We start from the raw sequence: 22636 nt of genomic DNA on the forward strand, positions 1-22636 counted from the left end.
TTAATTTCCAGTTGGGTGAAAATCCTCATCTGCCTTAAAGCTAAGATTCCAGTTGCGGTCCCCTGCAGCCCAACATCCTCCACTTAATGGTCAAATTGCCTCAACCTCTCCACAGCAAGAAAAGAAACCCATGCAGTTGTCTTTTTATGTGACCCACAGTTGGATCCATGTCTTGACAAAAGCCTTTGAATCCTTTAAACTTTCTCTCATCAAAAAGCTAATATCATTCCGGGTAGCGGTGAACAATCTTCATAGTCAATTCCTACAGAGGACATAAGCTTTTAAACCCAAAGAAATTGCAGAGTACTGGCCCAAAGAAGATCCATCTCGCAGTTCAAGACGCAAGAGGCAAAGTTACAAAAGTAAAAGGTTTGATCCAGGAATAACCAATATCCAGTTTTAATTCTTCCCCAGAAAGGCCACAATTATCCATTCAGGGTCCCCCCAAAATACCATAAAAATCCCAGACGTAAAGAGAAAGTCCAACCAGACTGATAAAGGCCACTTGAAGATAAAAGCATCTAGTAATAGCTGCCCAAGTGTGGTGATACGTGGGCGTTGGGATGGCGAGGGACATTGGGATTGGGATAAATGCTTCCTGCAGGGGAGGTCCAATAAGGTGAGGCTGCTCCAAAGAAACTGGATGATGTGACAGGCATAGAAGAGGGGTGTGGGGGTACAAAGTTCACCTTCTGCTGGTGGGCATGGTAAGACGGCATGTAGGAGAGATCTGATGGGTACTTGTACATTGATGGTTCAGTGGGATGGGGCTGAAGAGCCTGGGCAATGCCATGAAAGTCAAATTTGTAGGCATACCTCTTGCCGTGCACTTTGGTCATAATGTTCTTGTCATAGTAGTATCGGAGGGCTCGGCTCAGCTTGTCGTAATTCATGTTGGGCTTGCTTTTGCGTTCTCCCCAGCGCCGCGCCACTTCATCAGGGTCCGTCATCTTGAATTCCCCGTTGGTCCCTTCCCACGTGATACAGCTGGCGTTGGAACTGTCCGACAGCAGCTCGAGGAGGAACTGCCACAGTTGGATCTGCCCGCTCCCTGCGAGACGCAAGCCAAAGAGGAAAGGAAATGACATTGTGTTTCCTGCTTAAAAGCGAAGACAAAGGCAGGAAACAGAAGGACTATCTCGATCTGTACTGGGAACTGCTCCTTTGAGCCTTAGAAAGTCTTATGTAGGAATGGATAAACTGTTCCCAGCAAACAAGTTAGTCAACCCTTTGTTCTGTTCATGAGTTTGAGGTCAGATTAGATTTCATAATGATCGCCTTTGGCCTTAAAATCTTCTGGCTATTCATAAACAGGCTTTTTCCCGAGCAAAATTTTTCACTGGATAGTTAAGACAGTATGTTTCACCTCTCACTTGTTTACTGTTTACCATGGAAATTGTTTTGGAGACCCACAGTTCTCTTTCCAGGTGGTGCTCTGGGTTACAGAGGATTAGTTCTTCCCCAGCACCTTCGAGAATGGTGCTCTGAAATGTAAAGATGAACTCACCTGGATTGGCGAGACGGCTGCTAGTGGGCCCCAGGATTTGATAGGGATCTAAAAAAAAAAACAACCAACCAACAAAAACCTGTTTAAAAAAAATCATCTCAACCAAAAGAAACAAGAGAAGTAGTGTGAGGTAGTAGAACTGTGATAAATCAAGAGAAAATCTATTTCTCCTAATAAAAAGAGCTGGAGAGCAGAGATTTTCAGATTCTCTCGTTAATAGTTGAGTTCACTTCCCTCCGAGCTCAGTGAAATGGTCACTCGGCTCTGAAGCGAACAGACAAACAAGGGGAACAGGAGTTTTGTCACTGGCTCCACGGAGGCTGAGTGTTTCTTGAAAACTCCACCATGCATTTATTAAGAACTAATTCCTTCCTTTTCTGTGGGGCCTCCTTGGCCCTAATCTCTAACTTCTCCTGGGTTTGGTGATTTGGATCTATAGCATTTGCTCGTGGATTGAATTGGTGCCAAAAGAACCAGCCCCCTAAAAAATAAAAGGGGGGTGGGGGGATAGAAAGCAGCTGTGCAAAGCAGAGAAGGTGGTATTCAGCTTTTCAAAGGACCCTTGGGAGACTAGCAGGAAACTTCACTGCTTACTGCCCAACGGGGTTTGCTTTTCGTGTTTGGTTTTCATTGATGCAGGGGAATCCCCGTTGGTTCTGTTTGGAGATCCTTCCACTGACCAGCCCTGCCGCCGAGGTGAAGAGGGAACGGGCAGCCGCTCCGCTGCCGCGCACAAACAGCTCCCTGCCCCTGACTGCTTCGTGACCTGCTACCCGCCGGTCATAGGGCTTCAAAGGAGATGTGACCGCTGCTGGGCACCGTGCGCGACCCCGCTGGAACAAGGACGTTTCCTTTGAAGGGGCAGGGAAAGCCGAAACGCTTTGGAACAGTCCTGTCACTGCTCGGACACAGTTGACTCATTATCCTGCGACTTCCCCGTATGGCTCTGCCTGCTTGTCCTGTGCCCATGGTCGGTACTGCTTGACACATTTATTCACCCAGTCTAGCACAAATCTAATTAATTAGCAAATGCACTGGGGACAAAATCGACAGTTACCTGGCTGGGGCCGCTGCTGTTCTGTCTTGTTCACATTTTGCGTCCCTGCAACAGGAGGGCCTGTGAAGACAGAGAAAGGTCTTATTAGTACCAGAACAGAGGAGGAGGAGGAGAAGGGATGAACAGAGCACAAGGCAAGTACAAAACACATTGAACAGGACTAACAGTGACTCTGATGGGAAAAGTTTTTTAATCCCAAGAGTTGATATTACTGAAACTGCGCTATAAAATTAAGAGATGAAAAATTTCACTGTACTATGAAAACATGCCGGTGAGGCAAGAAAAAATATGATATAGAAACCTTATTGATTTTCTGTCTTATTGCCACCTAACTTCTACTCTAGTTTACATCCATATCTCCCTCCAACATCAACATCTTCCTCCTCTTTGTACCATTTCTCACAGCAGAAAACTCTTAATCAAAGAACACTCCTCATGTTTGGAGCATACGTAGCTCCAAAAGCAACAAAGCTCTTACCTTACTGACTACCCCCACACCTTCCACTCTTCTGACCTACCTCCTAGCCCAAGCCTGCCATGTTCACCTTCTCCCACCGTCTCTTTTTGACCTTCCATTGCAGAATTTGTGATTCCCATGGGGACAACACACTTCTGGTGAGGTTAGAATTCATGTTACTGCCCCATCCTGCTCTCCTGTGTCACAGGAGGGATCTATTGACAAAAGGCAACAGGCACAGAGGGGTTGAAGTCAACTTGCAAGAGTCAGGCTTTGCGTCTTGGTGCCTTGGGGCTGGGACTGGCTGTTGGGGCAGCGCTCGAGCCTGATCATCTAGCGTAGTCATTGCACTCGATGGGGTTTAGCCTCACCCCATCCAAACAGACCCCCTCTCTCTGATCCCAAGATGACAGAAGCCCGTGGGCAGAAAAAGAGGATGAGATGAACTCTTTTGTTATTCCACAGAAAATAAACAGTGACTTTCAAAGCCGGGGAGGCTGAGAAAATGACAGGCACAATAAGGAAGCTATTTTAAGGAGAGGGAAAAGGGGGAAAAGCACCTCCTCAAGTGAAATTCAAAATGCCCCTCGGCCCGTGCCACGGGAAAGGAGCCTCGTGCCCCATTGGGCTGCGCAGCTCCCCGCGGAACCAGCCCAGGCACTTGCACATTCCTCCTGGTGCTGGGAAAGCCGCTGCAGCTTTGAAATTACAGCCTTCTAGTTATTGGCATGAAAAGGAAAACAGAGAAGGGGAGGGGAGGGGAAGGGAGGGAGAGAAAGAGGAGGAGGGAAGAGAAGGAATGGGGGGAAATAGAGCCCATGTAATCTGCCTGGTTTTATTTATAATTTACTTATTTGTTTTTTCCCTTTTTACTAGAAACCACAAACCCCGCTGCAAATAGATCAGCCTGAAAAACAAACCACTACGGTTTCAGCCTGGTACAAAGCGTGCAGTGGGACATCGCCGAAGGAGGGAGGCGGCAGCCCCAGCCATGCTGTCCCCTGTCCTCGCTCCCATGGCTGGGTGAGGAGCAGCAGGGCTGGAACCTGCTTGGCAGCCTGGTGCTGCCACGGAACTTCATCCCTGAGCTGGGTCCTCAGCGTGGTCACTGTGGTAAATGAGATGCTATCTGCAGGGGTGGCATTTTCCCTGCTGGAAAACCTTCGTGCTAATCCTGATTTCATCCGAGCGCAGCCGGAGCTTGGGCTGCTGCTCTATCAGGGACTGAAATCAGGAGAGCAGAGATGAGGTCTGAAGGCACCGCTGGCTGTTCCCATGTCCTCTTTGCGGCCAGCCTGACTTTCATTTCTCCCCTGGGATATCCTTCAGAACTCAAGCTATTAGAGCAGTGTTTTGGGAAATATTTTGAAAAAACCAGAAGTTCTGCATGAAGAGAGAAAGGCAAAGCCTCAGAAATTTCCACCAATCAGGATGCTGATGTACATTTTGGTTACTTCAATCAGAAACCATTTTGCCTCTTCGTAATTTTAATGGAAATGTCACTTACATGGTGATCATGTGAAAAAAAAAGGTCCAATAGAAAGATCCTTTTCAAATTGAGGGGAAGAATTCCTTTCCAAAAAGAAGCATTGAAAATTTTCAGTTTTCTTGGATTCTTTTGGCTCGGGTAATTGACTGAAGTGAATCAATGGCTACAAACTGGTTGGTTGATTCAGATGCATCAGCGTGTTTTGAAGAAACAAATAAGCTATCATCTGGATTGATGATCTTCCTCCTCCTCCTCCTTTTCCTCGTCCTCCAGATGGAGAAACTTTGTTGCGGAGGAGGAGCCTGCTTTGCTCACAGTGTCACGGAAAGAAGGTAAAACGCATCTCCCAAGGGTCTTTTAACCAAGGAGTGACACTGTCACAACCAGAGATGCTCACCAGGGTGTGTTCCTGTGGCTGCTTGGGCTTTCCAGGCTCCAGGGTTGGTTCTCCAGGTGAGTTTGGCTACAATTGTCATTCAAAACCTCTCTGAAGGGGTTCCCTTGTGGTATATGATTTAGGACGTAAACCATCAGCTTGCAAGGAGGGTGGTGTGTGACTTAGCATACCTCAGATGAGCCCCTTTGCCTCGGTTTCCCCAATGTCATATGGATTATGGAGTAAAGTGTTGTTAGGATGAGCCTTAGCGCTGAGCATGACTTTGTGATGGTGAGAAGGGTTAAATATGATCCTCAGCAAGACAGGCGTCGCTATTGAAAACGTGTTCTCTCAGCTACCGCAAGTTTCCACATCTTTCTCTCCCTCTCAAACAAACAAAAAAAGGCCAAATCCACTAAGCTATTTTTGTTTTGCTTTCACAAAAAATCCGTGCAACGTGAAAGAACCGCACCAGCCTGCCCAGCTTCCAGGCCCAGACTCTAAAGCTGAACGTGTTTAAAACAAAATGGAAAAGGCAGAGTCAGGGAACCCGTCCAGAGACTCGAGTTGCTGTAAAAATAATATCGTTCCCAGGACCTGACTCCCAGGGGCTCGAAGAGATCCTACAGAACTCCAGCCAGACGGTTAGTTACAGGGAGAGGCTTATCTGTCATTAAAACCACTTGGGTTTTACACCAAAACTTGCCGCGCTGTGGAAAGTCCATTAAAAGTCTGGGACTGAGGTGGCCTTCTGGTGTAAATCAGCAAATAGCTACAGCGAAGCAAGGGGCACGTTTATACCAGCAAAGGATCAGGTCCCCAAGACTGTTTTAGACTTAAAAGGCCCAGTGGAACGCCAGTCCTGTGACGAATGTGTGTTCAATACCGAATGGAATTAAAGAGCACAGAATAAATCATAGATGCTTTCAGGAGCTGTCATTCTGCAGCTGTCTGGTTTATGTCCAGCGGTTCCCCCGAATGAAGGCAAGGAAGGTAAAGGATATTAATAATGCTTTGCACTTTCACAGCACCTTTCAACTGAGGATCTCACAGCTTTGCAAACATTCACACTCGCAGCGCGCCTGGGAAGAAGGTTAAATATAATTTTATTTATTTACGTGTATAAACACGCTCTCCTCAGAGTTTTGCTGACTTTTCCAGGAAAAGTGGCTTTCCCAGCATCACTCTCTGCACCCAAATCTCTCTTGTCTCCTATCTCTGCACCCTCTGTGCCATTTGGAAGTTCCGAGCCTCCCCTTTCGAAATCTATTGATGCCTCTGGGATGAGATGTAAATCCAAACACCCTCCACCTCATCTCACAGCTTTGCTCCTGTTTGCCATCCCTCTGCATCAGATTCAGTCTAAACAGACTAATAGGCTCAAATATTGCTGGGGGCAGACGGACAGAGACGCTCAGACCTATTTCCCCAGGAAACCAGGCTTAAAACCCCTGAGCAGACTCCCACAAAGACCTTCCCAGATGCCTTGCAGTCCCTTCAGCTTGAACATAGCTCAATGAACAAGCCATTAGGGAATCCGGGTTTAAGATATGATAGATTAGAGAACAAACCCACCCTGATAAGATTGGAAAAGTTCTCAAATCTTTTTTTTTTAATGGTATTTTATAAACCTGAGAGGTCAGGATGGAGGGGAGAAGTGAGGGGGGAGATTTGAAGCGAACAATAGGCTCACAGTCCCTGGGCTTCCCGAGGTGCTCGGTGAGTGCTGACAGCCCCTTCATCCTGCTCTCTCCGGAGGAGCTTTTTCAGTCAAACCAGGTTCAGGCACAATTTTGTGCTACCAGCCTTGATAAGGAGCTCCAGGAGAACGATGGGCCTGTAATATCCTTATTTTTCAGGACTTTTGGTTCTAGGATGGATACAGAGGAGCCCTGGCGCAGAGCTGAGAGGGGCTCAAAACCTCCCAAGAGAGGGGACTTCTCCCTGGAGCCAGCTTTTGGAGAAGATGTCTGGGGAAACACACAAGCAGCAAGCTTGGAGCGGCATCTGGATTCCCCAGCACTAAGCGATGGAAAGAGCCTGCCGATCTCTGCCTACTGGAGCTGATACTCCAAGGAGATCAGGCAGCCAGAGGACGGAAAAAGGCTCATCCTAAGTCACGGGGACAGAGCCAGGAAGAAAATATAGGTAAGTTTCTGAAGTCCCAGTGAATTTCAACGGAGCACATCACGGGAAGGGGAAAGAGAAGGCTGCGAACCTGAAGCGGGCTGTGAGATCCACAGGACTCGCCATGCAGGACGCAGTCTGGTTTTTGCACTGAGTCCTTCTGCTTCAGTAGGAAGAAAGGGTCTGCGCTTGGTGGCTGGAATTTAAATTAGCTTGTCTAAATGGGGAAAGCAGAACCAGGTCTCCTGGGGGATCCAGACCTGTGATTAATCTAAGTGGTCACCCGGGGTCTATTTTGCAGCAACTACTTTATAGGGAGAGAGAGAAAGGAGAGTGCAGGACCTCACCGCTTTTCCTCCCCAAGCGAGGTTGTGTGTGGTGGCACTATTCTGGTACCTTGGAAAAGTCCCAGCGTAGGCACATGGGAACAAAAAACACGACTGCTGCAAACCAAACGTGTAAGCAAGTCCTGCCAAGCTGCTGAGCGTCCAGCCCTCACACTCCCGTCGTTTAACCTCCTGGAGATCACATTGAAGAGGTGGGGCAGTGTTTAAAGCCAGTTGGAGAGAAGAAACCTAGACTGTGGGTTTCTGGAGGGGCAAGGAAGCCAAAAACACCTCCAGCTCCTCCTAGAAACATTAGACGCATTGTTTTAAATGATGGCAGCAAACGCACAGGTTGTAGAGTCTGTAAAGTTCTTCCCAGGCCTGCTCTGGCTTCAAGTACACTTATTAACTGCTCAGTACAAACCCCTACGATGTCAGCAGCGAGAGATTTGCTTAGGTACGGGGGTTCTTAGCACAGGGCTGCAAAGGCTCTGGACGCGATCGTTTGTGTGCAGGAGGATTTGCAGCGTGTGACAGAGATGGTGGAACACGACTAGGAAGAGGAGCAGAGTGTGAGGAGTCCTCTGGCCATCTCAGATGGTGACAGGAGGTGGTTCATGCCAGTCAACAATAGCTTCCCATGACATTTAGCCCCACCACATACGAGCGACATGCGTGTCATAGCTGTGTACACTGAGGGCTCGAGTTCTCACCCATAGCATCATTTGTTTTGCAATGAATTACTTTCCAATTTACTATTTCTGCTAATTAAAACCATTACTTAGCACATACACTGTATGTCATGCTGGATGCTGTTCATGGCCAGTGTTACTGTGACTGTCCTCATGATGATGTAAGACTTTCCAGTGCCTCCAAACTCATTTGTTTCTGCTTCAAAACCACCATGTCCTGCTCCTTGCTAAAGAATCATGAGCATGTGGGTTGTATGTGGAAATAAGTGATTCTCAGTCTCTCCACTAAGAGAAAGCAACTAGCTGAGTGCAGAATAATTTCAAGATAACTTCTAGTCCACATGATTGGGCTATTTGATTATTTCACTAGTCAAACCAATAAATATTAAACATTTCTACATCAATATTAACTGTTTTTCAGATAAAAGACTGACACAGAGACCAAAGTCCAGACTTGAACAACAGTGGGTTTTGACCTCAAGTCAAGTCAAACCAAGCGCGAAGGGACTGGCTGCTGGATTTACGTAAGGAATCTGTTGCAGGGCATGGACCTGAAGGACAGGATTAAGTTGGGGAACATCTGAAGGTAGCTGAGAGCCCAGTTATGCATTGCTGTCCTTATGGAAACACACATCAGAGCGACAAAACATTTCTGATTAAACTCCTACTCTAGATCCATGTTGGATCTAGTGGCTGAAGCCCATTTATTTCCAGTATCAGCCAGGATCTGGAGGTTAACAAAGTGCACGCACAGAACTCGGACTCCGGATTTTCAAAGGGGATTCATGTAGCTTCTGCAGACAGGGTGTCCTTAGGGTAGTCCTGGTCCCTTCCAAGGCAGGTAGTTCCAGCTCAAGGTCTGTGATCCCTCTCCCTCTTTGGACTCAGTCTGGCAGATGAAGGAGCTCCTATGCTCTGCATCGCTAGAGCCTGGAGCTCTGCTCCCGCACTCGGAGGAGGCCTCCGGCCTCCGGCCTCCACCACTTGGAGTCACTCCCTGTTTGCTTTGAGCCACAGGCGACAGCCCCCAGTTGTGCGAGTGTGGCTAGAAAAACATCCCAGAGCCGTGCAGCGGTAGAACTTCCTGATCCACGTCTGAGTTACCCTGTGCACCGCTTACAAAGACACATTATAAAGAAAAGGAGGAAGTAATGAGAACTATTCTTTTTCGGTTGTTGTTGCTTTTCTTTAATACCAACAGCAGAAATCCCAATGCACAGTGCTCAAAGAGTAAATACGTGTCCTGAGAATCCCCCCCAGAGCCAGCTTTGAAAAGCAGCCACTTTCCAGTCAACATACATGTCACTGAGCTACGCGTGGCCGCAGCCACGGGCAAACGCATGCAGACAGGCTGAGCAAAAACATCATCGTGTGTTCTGAAAGGCAGAGCTCCCGAGCACGCGTTAATCCAAAAGACACAGAGGACAGGTGAACAGCACTGTGTCTGTTTTACCCCCCGGCACACAGGGAGGGTAAAACCAAACAATCAACAGGCTTGGAATCGGTACTTACTGAAAAATACCCAAATGCAGAAGAAAAAGAAATGCATATTCACGGAGGAAAAGGCTGCACACACGTAAGAGAAAAGGGAAAACACACGTGCACAGCCTCTGCAGCCAGAGATTTTACAGCCCATTTAAGTTGTTATCAGGAAACAAAATTTCTCTTGTCTTCGGAAACGGCCAAAGCGCTTCCATGAGCTTTTCACAGGAGGGACTGCGCCCTGGTGAACACATAACCCCCCCACCATGTGCAATAACACTGCTTGCAGTGCACCCTAGGCAAAAAAATAATAGCTCTTTTGCTGGGAGAAAAGGAAGGATAATGGTTACTTAGAAAGTGCTCCAGACAAGCTGTCAGGTTGAATTCAGAGAACTGGAGTCTACTCTGGGACAGCGCTGGCTCGAGGTGATCCCTTGTGAGTTGGGTTTCCTGCCTGCTACAGCTTAAAGACAACGATTCTTTGTTTCCAGTTTTTCTGCTGAAAAAACACACGCCTGCCTCCAAAGAAGGTCAGGGAGAAAGCAGACAAAACACTAACTCTGGAATTTCAAAGGAAAACAATTAAAAAAAAAAAAAAGAAAGAAAGAAAAAAGACAAATCCAAGAGCACCAGCTACTGTCTCTCCTGGAATCATAAATCCCTGGTTTGGCCACACAGCCACAGTAAGAGAAGCACCAAAAAAGCCTCCCCTTTTTTCTGCTCCGGAGCTAAAAATGGGATATTTCATCACCAGGCACACAAATATCATCACCAAATGTTTTAGCATGTACAGACAATTACGAGGGCATAAAGCTGCAACTGCTTTTTCTCTGACACAACTGAGATGGGGGGGCGGTTTGTAACCTCTGCTGTGAACAAAGGGCTTTCCTGACGCTCTCGAGTTTACTGAAACCGGTGAAGGTTTTGCACATGACCACCTTTTAGACCTGAAAAACGGCCCTTTCAAGAGAAGGATTTTATGCAGAAATTGGAGACTATTTTCCTGTGGCAGAGATTTGTTTTAAAGAGTTCCTGCCCATTTAAAGGAGACCGCTGGGGCAAGAGGAGAGAGCTCGTGGTCCTGACGGCGAGCAAAGCAGCTGCATGGCCTCATGTTTTGTCAGGTACCAGGGAATCCATGTGGGAGAGTTTGATTAATGCTGCAGCATCAGGAAACTCTTCCTTGGGGTCTCGCAGTGATCGTGGGTACAAACCCAGGGGAAATCACGCTGTGTGAGTTTCAGAGCTCGCTGATTTGTTTGTCGTCTTAAAATCACCAACAACCCAACAAATCGCGCAAGCAAACACCTCATACCCAAACATCCTGATTGCTCACACAAACACTTCTCTAAGGCAAACATAAACAGGGGACAGCCACAGAGTAGATCCTTCACATCCATCTCCCACATCCAGAGCCAGATACTCACGTCCAAAGCTGGCGTAGGGCTTTATCAGCCCTTCCTTCATCCCATCCACCACCTCCCCGCACAAACACCCGCTTCATCACCTATCAGCACACGCTACAAAGCGCCACGTACACCTCACCAGACCCTCCTACACACCGCTTTAGACCCACACATAATTTTACACATCAACACGTCATGATTCTGCCTCTCTGGAAACTGCCAGCGCTGTCCCACTTGGGTTCAACTCCTGCGCAGTGTTTTGGCTTCTATATTAAACACACGAGTTATGCAGACCCCAACACACTTAAAAGAAAGCAGGACTTTAAAAATGTCTTGGCTTGGGGCCAGACTGCTCACAGCCACACGGGACACAGCCCTTTGGCCTCCTAAATGTTGTTTCATGTGACTATACTTTCCATTTCCCTATGGAAACCTGCCTATATGACACCATTCTGAAGGCGAGCGATTGAAAAGCTCCATGGATTGGGGCAGGTAAGGTGGCCTCAGATTCTCCTCCTGTGTCTCCAGTTCCTCCAGCAGGTCAGTCCTTGACCCAAACGCTCACGGAAAACGGGACAGACCATCTCTCCAGCGGAGTGCTGGGAGCGGGACACAAATCTTTCCATTCAGCAATGAGAGCAACCTTGTTTCATTCGCCAGAAAACGGCTCACTAGCCAAAAAATACCGGTGACTTTCATTAGAGCAAGCTGTTTCGCGAAGGCAGCTGAAGACAATTTGTACCAAAGACACTAAATACTGTAGTTTTGAGTGTTCATGGGGCTGAGAAGCAACGAAGCTCAGGCACCAAGAGTCATTTGAACACAACAAGGTTTCTACCTGTCTGATCTGAGAGCAAAACATGCTTCAGGCTGAATAAAAAAAAATTACAGGAGGAGGGAAGAAAAGAGGGTTTTTTTCATCTCTCTGTACTATTTCATCACCTCCTCCTGCTTTTGAATCCTCAAGGGAAGGTGGTTAGAAAAATTTGTTTGTCTATTTTTATGCACCGGTGCAGAGAGAAATATTTAAAGGTTTAATAGATTCAAGGTGTGTTAACATAAAGAATAAGGGTTCATCTTTTGAGAAGTTAGGAAGACAAGAAAATCCTTATTTAAAAAAATCAACTTCTAACTTGTAATTCCTTTCCCAGAAGAATATCACCAGCTTGAAGTGAGCTCATTAAAAAGCCTTAAAAGGAAGCAAGGAAAGCCTTGTTCTGACGGACTAGACTGAGGCTGAGGAATTCCAAGTCCAGTTTTATTTTCACCATGAGTTTCTTCTGCAATATTGGACAAGACACTTCACTGTGCTCCCCCAATTCTTTATCTGCCGGCCTGTCATGTTCACGTCTCTCTTATCATTGCCTCACGAATCATATCTGGACCCTGAAGCAGTTACAGGAGGTTGAAGCAGGTCCAGTTCAGGAATCAAAGGGAAAATTGATGCATCGTAGGAAGAAATGGCAGAGGAATAGCTGGGATTTCAACCTTTCTGTCCGAGTTCTTAATTTTTATTTGACTGTCCCCCGGGTGTGTTTAGTCCTTTATTGACACAGGATGAAAGTACCATGTAAAGTTAAAACCGCGTAGCTGACAGAAACGGAACGCAAACTTCTGTCAGCTGCACTATGGAAAACACACTCGAGGGCAGTAAAAATGGAGGGGGAGGAACAATTTTTCCCTCAAATTTCTTTCTGCCTGAGTGACTGTCGGCCCAGCTTGCAACGATAAAGGGTGTAAAAAATTCAGGAGTGTGATTTTACACTAAGAGTTTCTCTTTAATAAAAAAAAAAAAAAATCACAGTTTTCTTCCCTTTATTTTTAGCAACCACCTGGCCCAAGACAGAATGAGTGGAGTCTTGGATGTGCCTGTGTGTTTAGGGGGAAATTGTGGAGCAACACGTGCATGTGAAAACCAGCACTGATGTCGTGCCCAGGGTCCAAAGCAGATGTTGGAGATGAAATGCAGTGTGGTACAATGAGAAAGAAGCGCTGGCTCTTGGAGCAGTGAAGCAGCCAGACACACCATGCAGGAGCTTGTTAAATGTGTGATCACAGTTTGCTGTGGCCTTTCGGTGAAATGGGGGGTGTGTGTCCCCAGCTGCTTGAATAAAATGCTTTTCTTTTTAGTTTTTCATTAAAAACAAGAAAAAGGAATAGGACTATAGCTGCCGAGGAAAACTTGGAAAACCAGACTGAAGGATATACAAACCACTCAAAAGCCTCAAAGAGCCTCAAATTGTGTCTTGTTCTATTTTAACCACACTCTGCTTGCATAGCAGATCAGAAAACTTTCATGCCAAAGATATTATATAAAAGTATAAAAGGTCTAGTTTTAACCCAGTCAAAAACATCGTGAGAGCACAGGAAGGCAGGAAATTCATATGCAAAAGACTGACCTTCTTTGGTGGCAAGACGTGAAGAAGCTTCTGTGTGGGATGGAGTATTGTAGACCAGCAGTGAGCTACCTATAATGAAAAGAAAAGGGATTATTGCAGTGAGAGGTTTCCTCTGAGGAACATACAGTAGAAGTGACGTGAACTCTGCTGTCAGGATCTGATCATTTCTCGAGTGTCACATGCTTGGATTTGGGCCAATAGCTGCAAAAACCTCATGGGTGTTCCAGCATCTCCTGTGCTTTGTGGAAATTGAAAGTAGCTTTCTTGGTTCAGAGTGGCCTTTCCCTCCAGCCCCACTTGGAAGAGAACTATTCAAAAAAGAACGCATTGGGAGGGTCTTTCTTTTGCACGGTCTGTGGTGGAAATGCCCCTTTCTAAGCATTTTCCTTTGGTTCTTCTGTGAAAGGAGGAAGAGGCCCTGGGCACTCTTGGAAGCCACCATGTAATACACATTTCATGGTTGTCTAGTTATATGTGTTTCCCCTACATGATCTTCTGGGCTCACCTTTCCTGCAGGTCTTTGAAAATGTTTCTACTGCACCAGGCGGTGACATTCCTAACAAGGCAGAGAGCCTGGAGAGAAAGGATCACTGGTGATGTGAACTGGAGTGGGGCACCTGTCCCGCTGTGGCTGGGTACAGGTGAGAAGTGCTTTTACAGACACTTTCTGCTGTTTGTACCTCACAGCCCTCCATCCAGTGAGATCCTGTCCCATTTAAGGTTCTTTGTCCTAAGCAACACTCAGCAACTGGTATAGATCTGTGTACACGCCGTGCTGCCCCTAAGCATCCCCAGGTTCTTTGGCAGGGCTAAGGGTGCCTCTTCTGCAGGTTTGAGAATACTAACTGGTGAGGATCTTGTGACTAAGCCATGCAGTCTCCACATTCCTCTAAGCCACACAATCCCGAATAACACTGACCTCACTTGCCCCTCGGTAGTAGTCACAGTATGTCTCGCTTTCCTGTGAGAGCTGACACTTAGGCAGTTTGCTGCCAGAAGTCATGGCTGTTGCAGGTGCTGGATCTTACTGGCCTGGTGTTCCTGCAGATTTCTTCCCCAAGTGCAAACAAAGCCAAAGCAGTGCATTACATGGAGGTAGAAGGTGCTGGAAAACAAAGCCTGCTCATAGGGCATGGAGGATGGATGCTACCAGATGCTGCGAGACGGGATGTTTCAAAAGACCAGGATGGATAACGTGGTAAACTAGGAGGGAAGGAGTTCAAAGGGATCCCAGCGGTACCTTGACTGTGAAAGCAGCAGAGAACCAAAGCGATTGGCTGAAATATTGAGAGAGGTTGGCTGGTCTGCTGCTGCTGCTGGAGGAGGAATTGCAACAGCTTTGTCCCCCTAACTCATGTTTTCATCAGATGGTTTCTGGCTTTGGCATTTCTTTCTCAAATATCAGTGGGGAAACTCCTATCCACCGCTCTCTCCTTTCCAGGTTATTTGAAGCAGATCCTGAGTGCAACGCCCAGCCTAGCTCGCCCCTGCCAGACAGGGAAGTGCTGGGGAATTCAGAAACCCAGTTTTCGATGACTAAATAGGCTGCAAATGCCTGGTTGCACTGACTGGCTGAGGCGGGGGGTGGGGTGATGAATAGCGCTGAACAAGCCTGTCTGATCAACCTATAGCTACTTTATGCTCAAAATTGCAGCCCGAGCCACTGGAAAGGGAGGGCACCTCCCCCAGTTTAATTGCTAAAAGTTCTCACCTTTGCCCGACAGTATGAGGTTTCTGGTGGGAACACCACAGAAAAGGAAATGTGTTTCCTATTAAGGGTTTTCAATGAAGGAGGAGAAGAGAGAAAGCCAGAGACACAGATCAGGACAGAGAGAAGCCGACAGACAAACAGAAGACAGCATGCTCCCTCCCTTACTTGTTCCTGGGCAAAACTTTGGCTGCGTTGAATTTTCATTTTGTTCTTATTCCTCCAGCCCCTTAATGGGTCAGCGACGCTTTCAATTAAATCGGCACTTTCTGGAAACGCTACTATCGTTAATGAAGTGCAGGGCTAGTCTCCGATAATTAATAATAAACGTTTTATCTTATGGTTCCCCTCACCTCTTCCTCTCTTAGTATTTTTCTCCCTTGTGTTAATTAGAGAGGAAGATGGAGAAGGCTAGCAAAGCAGAGCAGGAGAGTTTTTTCCCCATAAAACCTTTCTTTTCATAAGGCGGCTCATCCTTTTGAGATGCAGGAAGAGCCTAGTTTCACAATCGTAAAGTCTATTTAATCTGGAAGTCTCTTTTAACCTCACCTTCTGAAGGCCACGTGGCCGTCCCTCCACATCTCCTGGAGGAATCAAGGTTCTGCTGCATTTAGCAGTAGAGTTTTGTTTGGCATTAATATATGGCTCGAAACCACAAAGCAGTTTGCTGCTTCTCACCACAGTCTCATTCTTTCCCCTTCAGGCTCTTTTCATTTGTACGCACCGCACACAGCCGACCCCCCATAACTAGAGAGGAAAAGGACAGGAGGTGATGGGTCAGGCTTCTTTTGATGTTCATCCCAAACATAGCATGAAATCATTGAGATCTCCCTTCCCACTGCCCAATGGGGAAGATTCACCAGGCAGACTGCGTTTGGAAAAGACACCGGCACAGCAGTCAGTCAGTTTGGAGTCCGAAGGTGCAGCAGGATGGACAAGAAGACGACAAAGCCAAGGCACGGCTTCACAATTTTGAAAAGGAAACTGGAAGAAACACTTAAAGGAAGATTATTTGAGGGGGATGGACAGTAAAGTCCCTGAAAAACCTACTGGGGGGTGTTTGGAGAGACTCCAAAGGATAGAGCATGCTGCAGAAATGGGTTCTGCAAGTCCGAAATCACCTGAAGATCAGAGCTGGCTGAATTCCTGACTGCTTCAATAGGTTACAGAAACAGGAAACAACTGCATGATTCTGATCCAGACCAAAGTTTTGCCTGAAAACTAAAGGTGCTGTGAGATGGGTTTGATTTAGTCTTGACTATATTAAATAGCTCACCTGAACCTTTTATCTTCAGAACTAAGCTTTTGCTGAGGTCTTGCAGGTGTTACCGTTTGTTTTCTCAATCTGGATTCAGATGTGCCAGAATAACGCACTTCAAGGGCAGTTTTGAGAAGGCTTTCGCCCTGATCAGGAGTGTACAATGTTGAAAACCTTCTGAGGAAGCTGATTTGCAGGGGTCTCCGTGCCTGGCTAGCAAACAGGCTCGGAAAGCTCAGGTCACCTTTGGTTCTTGGAAAACAAACCCCAATGCTGAGGATTTACTAGTCATCACGTACCCAACCTAACATCCTGAGAGGACAAACACCTTTCAAAAGAGGCCGAGCAGATAGAATCTAGCCCATAGATCTGCAATTCCCCAAAGTTCTCCACAGTTTCGTTGCCATCACGTTTTCTCCACCCAAAGCAGGAGCAGAGCTGGAAGTCTCTGAAACAAACGACCTTACAAAAAGGGGAAAATTTGTGAAAAAAGACCATCTCCCCACGGCACTGAGCGCGGAGGCTCGGCGCTAAACATCCGCTGGAAATCGGTCTGGAAAAACAATAAGCTCCTTTCGAAGGCGTTACTCCATGAGGGAGTTAACCAGCAATGCAGAAACCAGACCGTGGTGAGGCAGCGCGAGGAGCAGCTGCACGGGAAGGGGGAAGGAATGCTCTTCAGAGCCTGCCCGACCTCCGCGCAGACGGGAGCTTGCTTTAATAAGGACAGCACTCGCATGACGTCTTGCAACAGCCCAAGGGGCTGAACGGAGAGAAATTTATACTCATAAAAGCTGGGGATGGACCAGGATTGAATTCTCCTGCCCTTGTAAAGTGGGAATAACTGATTTGTCTGAATGCAGCGAAGTTGCCTGGGTTTTGCACTAAAACTCAAAATGTTATATTTTTAGGTTTATTATTCAGCACGCACTGCAGCAGCGCTGAAATGTGGCAACTGCATTAAGACTCCCTTGTGCTGGGTCTTGAGAGACATGAGACACAATCCCTGTTCCACAGATTTGTCATCTCAACAGACAGGACCAACAAGAAGGCAGGATTACTGGCTCCATTTTATAGAAAATACAACTGAAGTTCTGAGGCAAAGGTGATGCATAAACTAGGGGACCACAATTCTGAATTTCCACTTGCCCTGTTGCTTCTTTTCTGTAAAAGGGACCAGTGTGACCAGACTCCTAATGTAGGGACTTCAGCTGTCTAGAGGTAGTAGGATCAGTCGGGAATTTGCTCCTGCTCACACGTACAGCAGCAGATGGTAAAGGTGGCAATCAAATCCAGGTCCTCAGGCTTATGCCATGAGATCCAGGATGCAGCTCCTCTGATCCCTCTTGGAGCACCCCAAGTGATGGGATATATAACACTGGAGGCGACCACTGGAGATGCTCTCAGGAGCTAAAGCAGTAGCAGCAGAATCCAACCCTTCTGCCAACATTTTCAAATTCAGCCTTGTCCTTTGATTCAAAAACCATATGACTCCTTCTTCATCTCTTTCTGGCAGTTCTCAAGTCTTATCACTCAGACAATTCAAGTGTCTCACTTGGGTATTTATCTTGTGGGAATTGAGAAACGTTTCCGGTTACAAAGCGTCTGATTTGCCCAGCCAAAGTCAGCAGGTTTGGCCAAAGCAGCGCTGGCTTCAAAAAACCGCCTTAGGATTGCCCTTGGAGGTGCATAATTCTGTATGCACACCCGAGCAAAACAGTGTGTGGCTGCAAGAACCTCGCAGTGTTCTGTGAACCAGCAGCTCTTTACTGATGAAACAGGATGAAATCCGCAAATTATTTTGGATGGGAAATTATTATGTTGTGAAGTTGCAAGTGACAAAAACTGTTTGCATCCAACAATTTGGTTATTTGTTGTGAATCATTTCCTTGGCTTAACTTCTCAAAAAAAAAAAAAGGAGAGGCTTACAGAGGCACCCGTCTGTGATCTAACTGGTGTCCCACTGTAATCTGTGGAAGTCCCGCTGGTTTGAGCAGAGGCAGGAGACACCAGGGCTGAACAGCTTTGAGGTAACGCCCATCTGGCACTGGCTGGATGCAGACACCTACAGCTGCCTTTACTTCCCAATTTGATTCCCCAGAGGAGAAAAAACACCTTTTTCTTTCTCTCCCTGCCCTCCCACCTTGCTTTATGGCACCTTCTCCTGATTTTTCAGTCCTCAAATAATTACACTGCTATAAAAGCTGTTTTACTCGAAAAAATACTGGAGCATGTGGCATTGAGTTCCTCTTCTCTGGTCTCACCATAGCACAGATAGCCTTAGCACACATTTCTGTCCCACACTCACGTTTGGGGAATCACTCCTGTATTTCTTCCTCTTTCCAACAAATCTGGGTCTCCAGGAAGACAGAAAATCCCCAGCTCTGGCCAGTTGTAGGTCCTGTTTCGAAGCAGCCTTTACCAGAAGCATTAGGGGAAAGTGCACAGCCCTCTAACTGCAAAGTTACGGAATAATTTGCCTGTGACCCATCCATTAATGTTTGGTTTAATCTCTGCTGCAAATTTATGTCTTTTTATCATACAGCCACAGATGTTTTCATTATCCCTAAGACTATCTAATCTTAAGGGTCCTGCTCAGTTCTTCTCCTCCCTGATAGCACCACTCACTCCATCTAAGTTAAAATAAATTTCCTAACCCGCTTTTGATTCCTCCCTTCCTTGTTTGCTCTCTGTGCTTGCCTTCCTCTGTTCTTTATCCTTCAGCCTTGCTGCTATTTTTCCTGCCAGAAGAGCCCTAGAAGTTCAGCACTTGTGGCAGCGAATCCCCTCAGCCCATCAGGGCTGGGGTGAGTCAGGCCAATACTTACTTTCCCTGAGGTAACTGAGGTGAGACAACAGAACTTCTGTGTTGTAGGGGGAGGTGGTTCGGAGGAAGTCGTCCTTGTTCATTTTGCAGAGCTCCTTGCCATCCATGTTCTGGAAGATGGTGGTGTCAATCTCCACTAATCCATACTCCTTTATGGCCCATTCCAGCCACTGGCGCACGTGGTCCTGGGTCCACAGGGTGGGATCTGGCAGCAAAGCACAGAGGATGGTAACACTAGACACAAGCCTCACTGTAGCCCCGTCCCAACATTAACCATTGTTTCCACCACCAAATGGATTTAATTTACTGATTCCAATACGTTTTGCCAAGATGAACAAGTCCTGTGCCATAACGAGACTCAAGGCACATAAACTGACCACACTGACCCTCTGGCAGAGTAAGTTCTCTTGACTGTCTCCCACCTGCCTGAACCTTGGGAACATGAGTGACATTTGGCTGTGACTCTTCTCCCTCTGAGAGCAGACTCACCCCTTTGAAAGGGTTGTCACAGCTTCGGTTCTGCAATGCTATGCAATTACATCAGTGCTGTAGGAGTCACACCATCCCTCACAAGTGCATTACAGAGTCCCCACAGATGGCATTTTAAAGTCTGGTGGTATTTACAGTCAGCAAAGGGCCTCTGAAAAAAAAATATTATTGCTTAAACAGAGCAGCTTGCCATGTTCCTCTGAGTCATGTGTTCATCCCGCTGACAAGAGCACAATTCCACCTCCACTAGCCCTGTAAAACTAGCGCAGCTACGGCAGGGCGATGTGGGTTTTACACTGTCTCATGCATCACAATCGACTGTCAGCAAAGCTCCAGCTGTGGAATCTTTATTACTGGCGATGACGTAAGAGAGAGATTGAACCCGGCTGGAGTTTCAGACCCCATGGTGATGGTTTGCTGCATCGGTAGTTAAAAAAAGAAATTATCCTTTGAGTTTTGAAAAGAGCATTAGATCAGAAAGTCCCAGCAAGAATTTATGCCGCGATACCATTTTTACAGAGTCATTTTCAAAGCATATCTGCATTTTCAGATATTTCCTGTGCTGCCTCCCCCCATGTAACCCAGTTGGGAATTGAAGCTGCAAATTCATGTTCCATCATGAAGTCACGCCTTAACTTTGGGGCCTTTGGTCTGTCCATCACAACTGGGACATTCCTCTAAGATAAACCTCAGACACTTAACGTTCTGTGGCAGCTGAGAAAATGGATCAGAGACAGGCAGCCATCACCCAGCTGGCAGCTCATGCTTTGGGGAGAGACAAGACCTGCCCCTGCCACACGTTTTATCATGTACAAAATAACGTCTTGGCCCAGGACTGTAAACTGTGTGTGCTTGGGCTGCAGGGGTCCCTTGCTCAGGGGTTGGCTGCACCTGGGCAGCTGCATTCCGGAACAACACCATGAAATGGAGAAGTAAGGTGAAGGAATATTGAAATTATAACAGTGACGTTTCCTCACTGAATTTCTAGCAAAACCAGGCTGCTTGAAGTTGAGTTTTAAACCTGGAACTTACAATGCCATACCTTTGCAAATGTGCTTTGGGAAAGAAAGATGGATTTCCTTTCAATGTTGGCAATAAGCAGTTTAAATTCTGCTTTCTAAGCACTGGCAGAAGACTGCAAATTTTACAATGCAAGTATTCAAGGGAGGATTCTTTTTTTTTTTTTTTTTTTTTTTTTTTTTTTTTTTTTTTTTTTTTTTTTTTTTTTTTTTTTTTTTTTTTTTTTTTTGAAAGAGTTATTTGTCTGAGCTTTGAAAAACCCCAGCATTTAGAGGGCATAGTGAATTTGTGGTTTCCTTTTAAACAAACACTTTTGAATTTCAGATATTTGTTCAGCCTGTTTATCACTGAGAGGTCACTGAAAAACTGCCGCCTCAAAACACAGCTTAATTATTGCAATTACCAGGCTAATGTGACAGTATGCTCGCCTATCTTCACCCTAATGTGCTATAAATCTTTGCTCTGGATTGTATTAAAATTTCCAAATGCCTTTCTTGGATGAACTGGGCCTCACATCCTGTGGCCAGTGATCTGGGATGATGTTCATTATTGTCTTCCAAAGTCTGGTAAATCACTGAGATTTCGCAAGTACCGCAAAGGGTTTGTTTGATTTGTGGATGCTTGTGAGTGGGGAAAAAAAGCTCTTTTATTCACTTTCCCTCAAAGAGGAGATTTTAAACCTCCTCTTCTACTGAGGCACTAAAAGTCATTTCCACTGTTTCAACAACAACGTTAAACTTTAGGCCACCCTTGGTCTTTTAAAATATGCATAATATCATGGTGAAGAGTGGGATAAATGTTCCCGCTTGAATAACTCTAATAACACAGTGACCGATTGGTCACTGGGACCACCTCTGATGCTGTCACCAGTTAGGTCAGCCTGTCCCTCTGAGCAGATCCTTCTCCAATGGTACTTTGAGATTTGCTGTCAGTCTTTTACTGGCTTCCCTTCACTACCTTCAAGCTTTTCCTTTTCATCCTAAATGGCAAACAAATGCTTTGGGAGTTGTCATCTGCTCGTGGTCAAGCCACGGTCAGAACACAGAACTAATTCCACAAGCACATTTCTTTCTACCAATGGATCATCTGCCTGAATCAGCTACAACCCTCGGTGAAACCCTCACAACTCTGGGTGAAGGGCTGCACCCCTGGAAATCAGTGGTATGTAAATCGGGCCAGGATTTGGCTGGTAATCTCCCCCCTTGCTGGAAAGTTCCTAGCCTGGCCTGTTTGTATCTCTGGCTTTTATAAACTTTGCAGGGAAAATACTCCGTCTCGTTCCAGGTTTGGGCTTCACCGGTCGCCTGCTGCAGTAGCTCTCATCCTTCACTACCCAAATGCACCCAGTACCTCCTGCGTTCCAGCTAGCAGCTGAGGATATCACAATCAAACAGGGAGCTGGACAGCAATGGCTCTGTGCAACCATTTTTGGAAGATAATGTAGTTCCTATGAAATAGAATTTTTCTGTTTTTCTACTTCTAACAAGGGAATGAAAACAGCACTAATTATCCACTTCTTCTGAGTCAAGGTAGTACATACACTGGGACACGAGAAGTTCCCACTGGCCAGAAACTCTGATACTTTCCTTACTTTTTATGTGGTTTGCAAGAAAAAGAATCCCTCAGAGAGCAGATAAACAAGCCTCATCCATTCAGCTGCGAATTTAAGACAGTACAGGGAAATATGACACAAAGTGTTTGGTGGTGGTGGTACCTGCTGGGACAATGACTCTCCTCTCGTTGGTGGTCATGTTGGGAGGAGGCCCATTCTTCTCATCCATGTAGGTGCTGTAACTCATCGGGTTGGACTCTGTCCCTGCTCCGACGAGTTTGCTGCATTTGGTCACACTACAGTCTACGGGGGACTCCCTGAAATGCGAAAGGAAACAGATGACTTGTCATTATAACACACCTTTCATCCCCGCTGCAGTACGAGAAAGTTTGGGTTACGGAAACGGCAAAAGTCCTGAAGGTGGAAAGTTGAGGGGACTTTCCTTCCATGTGGGAGAGGGCATT

At 46.4% G+C, this 22636-nt stretch overlaps 1 protein-coding gene across 1 annotated transcript in view; it reads right to left on the bottom strand.

Annotated features, from left to right (window-relative positions):
- Nucleotides 1-6: 6 nt before the first annotated feature.
- The window catches only part of FLI1 (Fli-1 proto-oncogene, ETS transcription factor), a 29496-nt gene continuing 6866 nt past the window's right edge, over nt 7-22636 (bottom strand). Inside the window, 7 exon segments of the mRNA XM_010138950.1 lie at nt 7-1051; nt 1508-1555; nt 2565-2624; nt 3175-3236; nt 13315-13387; nt 19113-19316; nt 22335-22489. Of these exon segments, the coding sequence (XP_010137252.1) occupies nt 522-1051; nt 1508-1555; nt 2565-2624; nt 3175-3236; nt 13315-13387; nt 19113-19316; nt 22335-22489 (1132 nt within the window). The 3' untranslated portion in view covers nt 7-521.

Source organism: Buceros rhinoceros, unplaced genomic scaffold, assembly GCF_000710305.1.
Source record: "Buceros rhinoceros silvestris isolate BGI_N320 unplaced genomic scaffold, ASM71030v1 scaffold17926, whole genome shotgun sequence".
Taxonomy (NCBI): Eukaryota; Metazoa; Chordata; class Aves; order Bucerotiformes; family Bucerotidae; genus Buceros; species Buceros rhinoceros.